At 36.2% G+C, this 5,408-nt stretch overlaps 1 protein-coding gene across 1 annotated transcript; it reads left to right on the forward strand.

Annotated features, from left to right (window-relative positions):
- Positions 1-459: 459 nt before the first annotated feature.
- On the forward strand, positions 460-3,794 carry LOC119611895 (alpha-protein kinase 1-like; the record flags this gene model as incomplete). Its single annotated transcript, XM_037967603.1, has 4 exons — positions 460-486; positions 1,152-1,193; positions 1,282-2,056; positions 2,175-3,794. Coding segments are annotated over 4 exons (2,464 nt in total), but the record flags the coding sequence as incomplete, so codon positions are not given.
- Positions 3,795-5,408: the final 1,614 nt, after the last annotated feature.

The raw sequence follows: 5,408 nt of genomic DNA on the forward strand, positions 1-5,408 counted from the left end.
CAGTTCTAGTTCAGTTCTAGTTCAGTTTCTAGTTCAGTTCTAGTTCAGTTCTAGTTCAGTTCTAGTTCAGTTCTAGTTCAGTTCTAGTTCAGTTCTAGTTCAGTTCTAGTTCAGTTCTAGTTCAGTTCTAGTTCAGTTCTAGTTCAGTTCTAGTTCAGTTCTAGTTCAGTTCTAGTTCAGTTCTAGTTCAGTTCTAGTTCAGTTCTAGTTCAGTTCTAGTTCAGTTCTAGTTCAGTTCTAGTTCAGTTCTAGTTCAGTTCTAGTTCAGTTCTAGTTCAGTTCTAGTCAAAGTTCTAGGTTCAGTTCTAGTTCAGTTCTAGTTCAGTTCAGTTCAGTTCTAGTTCGTTCTAGTTCAGTTCTAGTTCAGTTCTAGTTCAGTTCTAGTTCAGTTCTAGTTCAGTTCTAGTTCAGTTCTAGTTCAGTTCTAGTTCAGGTCTAGTTCAGTTCTAGTTCAGTTCTAGTTCAGTTCTAGTCAGTTCTAGTTCAGTTCTAGTTCAGTTCTAGTTCAGTTCTAGTTCAGTTCTAGTTCAGTTCTAGTTCAGTTCTAGTTCAGTTCTAGTTCAGTTCTAGTTCAGTTCTAGTTCGTTCTAGTTCAGTTCTAGTTCAGCTTCTAGTTCAGTCTAGTTCAGTTCTAGTTCAGTTCTAGTTCAGTTCTAGTTCAGTCTAGTTCAGTTTCTAGTTCAGTTCTAGTTCAGTTCTAGGTCAGTTCTAGTTCAGTTCTAGTTCAGTTCTAGTTCAGTTCTAGTTCAGTTCTAGTTCAGTTCTAGTTCAGTTCTAGTTCAGTTCTAGTTCAGTTCTAGTTCAGTTCTAGTTCAGTTCTAGTTCAGTTCTAGTTCAGTTCTAGTTCAGTTCTAGTTCAGTTCTAGTTCAGTTCTAGTTCAGTTCTAGTTCAGTTCTAGTTCAGTTCTAGTTCAGTTCTAGTTCAGTTCTAGTTCAGTTCTAGTTCAGTTCTAGTTCAGTTCTAGTTCAGTTCTAGTTCAGTTCTAGTTCAGTTCTAGTTCAGTTCTAGTTCAGTTCTAGTTCAGTTCTAGTTCAGTTCTAGTTCAGTTCTAGTTCAGTTTAGTTCAGTTCTAGTTCAGTTCTAGTTCAGTTCTAGTTCAGTTCTAGTTCAGTTCTAGTTCAGTTCTAGTTCAGTTCAAGTTCCGTTCTAGTCCAGTTCTAATATAGTTCAAGGCTCTACAGTAGTCTATCATGTAGACATAAATTTTTGTATCAGATTTTATTAAAATTTTACCTTCGCTTTAATATTAAATGAAATAATTTTTAATAATTTTTTTATAGGAAAACAATAAACTAACGATAGCTTTACAAATAAATGGCAGGGAACCTAACGGGGAACAAAGCGAAGAAAATGATACAATACAAGCTGGTAGCCAGGAAGACAATGAGTGCGAAACAATTAAATTAAAGGCGAAAATTAATGCGATTAATGATGATAAGATAATTAAAGAATTACCACTACAGAATACAATCTATGAAAATAGTTGTACTAATGCAGAAAGTGAAATGAAAAATCTGGAAGTTGTTGAGGAATTATTAAACGAGAACAGCTCTACCATTGCCATTCATGAAGTCGAGATATCGCCAAACATGGAAAATGGTAATTTAGAATGCTCTTCTAATGATTGCGTGTGTTTTTGTAATGGTGAGGATGGTGCTCATCATGTATTGTCGATTGTGGAAAATGGATTCTTTAGTAATCATAGCAGTAGTGGTAATAAGGAATCTGATGATGATGACGAGAGAGATGGAGAGGATGATGAGGATATTCCAGATAATGGTGATGACTATGCAGCTGACGATATTGAAGAGAGTGACCTGCCAAATTATTCACGCAGCTGTGTGTATGAGGAACGTATAATAGATTTTGAAAATTTTCGCATAATCGAACAAGTTATCGATAATAATTGTGAGGGTAAACATACTGCCGCTAATAATGTGAAGTGCAGAAATGCTATAGAGTGTAAAGGTAATTTAAAGGAACAACTGGCAAATGTAACTGAAACTGAATCGAAGGAGACGGAGGAGGAAGCCAATGCCCAACTAGAATTACCTAGTGGCTCCCAAATATACAGGCTTCGACACCCATATATGTCAATCCTTCTTTAAATTTCTCCTGCTCTGAACTGGTGGCCTTTATTGGCGAAAGCTATCAAGTCATTGATAATGCTCAGGCGTTTATAATAATGATAAAACGAGTAAACCTAAGAAGTCTACACAATTTAAAACGAAATCTGAATCCTGTTCGGTGGGTAATTCACCCTTTAAGCGTAGTAAACGTTCGGGTTTTGGTTCGGGAAATGCTTCGACATCCAATCGTAGTGTGGATGATAATAACAATACGGCGCGTGTTACGGGTATAACTGCAGCGGAACGTTTAATGCAAAGTTTAAATTGTGATGTATCGCGGGAATTGACTCAAACGAAACGTGTCGAAAAACGGGAAATTAAGACGAAAAGTAAACCCACGGTTAGTGTTAAAACAGCCACGCCTACCAAAACTCTTTTGAAGGCTTTAAAGTCTAAGTTGACACCTTTGGCACCGCCATTTCAGCCAGCAGCCAATAAAAGTAAAGAGGCCAAGCTTACAAGCGGAGCTTCCAGCTCAGCTACTTTAGTAAATTATGAGCAAACCACCATCTACTATCACCAGAATGCCCAACAGCAGCAGCAGCAGCAGCAGCAACAACAACAACAACAAATTTTGGCCAACAACATGTTGCAAGCTTTGTGCTTAAATACAGCAAATCAACAGCATCTATTGCAACAACAACAACAGGTGTCACCCTCACAACAACAACAGCAATTGTTTCTAGCTCAACAGCATCATCATTTGCAACTCCAACCGTCACCAGCACCACCACAACATCAGCATATTTTACAGACCCATAATCCCACTCATCCACAACATCACCATCAACAACACTGTGCTCAAAATATTTTGGCAATGTCTGCTGCCTCTTTAGCAGGTCAGGGTATGCCCCACATACACCTGCCAACTGCTGCCGCAGCTTCAGCAACAAATAATAATGGCAATTTATCATCAACGGCAACAGCTGCTACTGCTGTTATTAATGTGGCCGCAACAAATCCGGCCTCTCACCATCACCAGCATCACCATCTTCTACCGATACATTTAATATCGGCTGTTGGTAGTACAGGAGGTAGTGGTGGTGGTGTGACCTCCTGGCCTTTGCTAGAACCTAACAATTCAGCCAGTAACAATGCTACAGCCACAGTTACAACAACACCCATTTATATGGATTTTAATGGTGAATTACGTTCAATATGTCCAGCTCATGGACCACCACCAACAGCTGTTACAATTACAACACCCCTGGCGCCAATAACAAATCAAGCATCAACTGCATCAACATCTAACCCCAACAACATAATGCAGCAACAAAATACAGTTTGTTTAAATCCTTCACAATATCCGTTAACTGTAACAGCTCAATATCATGCTGCAACACAACAACACCAACAAAATCAGGCACAACTTCATCACCATCTTCAGCAACAACATCATCATCATTCGCATCATCTAACTCAGCAACAACTTCATCAGTCATCGTTGGCAAATTCACAAAATTCTCCATTACGCATAAAATCAACTGCTTCAACTCAGGCCTCAAACTCTTCATCGTCGTCCTCATCTACATCGGCAGCAGCAACGACATCTTCATCAACGGCTGCTGTAGCAACTACTTCTACACCTCCTCGTGTTGTTCTGCAATTGGATGCTGGCGTTTCATTGCCTCTACAGATTGCTGGCAAACGCAAGATATTTCGGGGTGAGTGTACTTTTATTACGAATCATACATTTTTTTCTGTTCAATAGTTACATTTTATTAGAGTGGTAGACATTTTGAGAATATTCACATATTATAATAGGCCTAAATCGAAAATAAATTCTTATAGACTATAGTATAGACTATAGTATAGATTTAGTCTGAACCAAATATAGTATATACTGTTCTCTTTCTTATTCTACACATAGACTATAATCTGGACTATAGTATGGACTATGGTATAGATTATAGTCCTGACGTATAGACTATAGTATATAGGACTAAAGTGTAGAGTCTACACTATAGTATGGAATATAACGTAGACTATTGTCTTTACTAATTATAGACTATAGAGGTTAGTATAGACTATATTATAGACTATAGTCATATTGACTATAGTATAGACTATAGTATAGACTATATCTTGACTATAGTATAGACTATAGTCTTGACTATAGTCTATACTATAGTCTTGACTATAGTATAGACTATATTCATGACTATAGTATAAAATTATAGTCATGATTATAGTATAGACTATAGTCTTGACTATAGAATAGACTATAGTCTTGACTATAGTATAGACTATAGTCTTGACTATAGTATAGACTATAGTCTTGACTATAGCATAGACTATAGTCTTGACTATAGTATAGACTATAGTCTTGACTATAGTATAGACTATAGTCTTGACTATAGTATAGACTATAGTCTTGACTATAGTATAGACTATAGTCTTGACTATAGTATAGACTATAGTCTTGACTATAGTATAGACTATAGTCTTGACTATAGTGTAGACTATAGTCCTTGACTATAGTATAGACTTGACGATAGTATAGATTTTAATCTTTGACTGTAGTATAGACTATAGTCTTGTCTCGACTATAGTCTTGTCTTGACTATAGTCTTTGCTATAGTCTTGTCTTGACTGTAGTCTTGAGTATAGTATAGATTTTAGTCTTTACTATAGTCTTGACTATAGTACAGACTATAGTCTTGACCATAGTATAGACTATAGTCTTGACTATAGTATAGACTATTGTCTTGACTATAGTATATAGACTATATTCTTGACTACAGTATAGACTATAGTCTTGACTATAGTATAGACTATAGTCTTGACTGTAGTATTGACTATAGTCTTGACTATAGTATTTACTATAGTCTTGACTATAGTATTGACTATATTATAGACTATAGTCTTGACTATAGTATAGACTATAGTCTTGACTATAGTATAGACTATAGTCTTGACTATAGTATAGACTATAGTCTTGATTATAGTCTTGACTATAGTATAGACTATAGTCTTGACCATAAATATAGGCTGTAGTCTTGACCGTAGTATAGACTATCGTCTTGACCATAGTATAGACTATAGTCTTGACTATAGTATAAACTATAGTCTTGACCATAGTAATAGACTATAGTCTTGACCATAGTATAGACTTTAGTCTTGACCATAGTATAGACTATAGTCTTGACCATAGTAGACTATAGTCTTGACCATAGTATAGACTATAGTCTTGACCATAGTATAGACAATAGTCTTGGCCATAGTATAGACTATAGTCTTGACTATAGTATAGACTATAGTATTTACTATAGTATAGA

Source organism: Lucilia sericata, unplaced genomic scaffold (assembly GCF_015586225.1).
Source record: "Lucilia sericata isolate MDLA Ls3-8-SP2 unplaced genomic scaffold, ASM1558622v1 Contig001554F_arrow, whole genome shotgun sequence".
NCBI lineage: Eukaryota > Metazoa > Arthropoda > Insecta > Diptera > Calliphoridae > Lucilia > Lucilia sericata.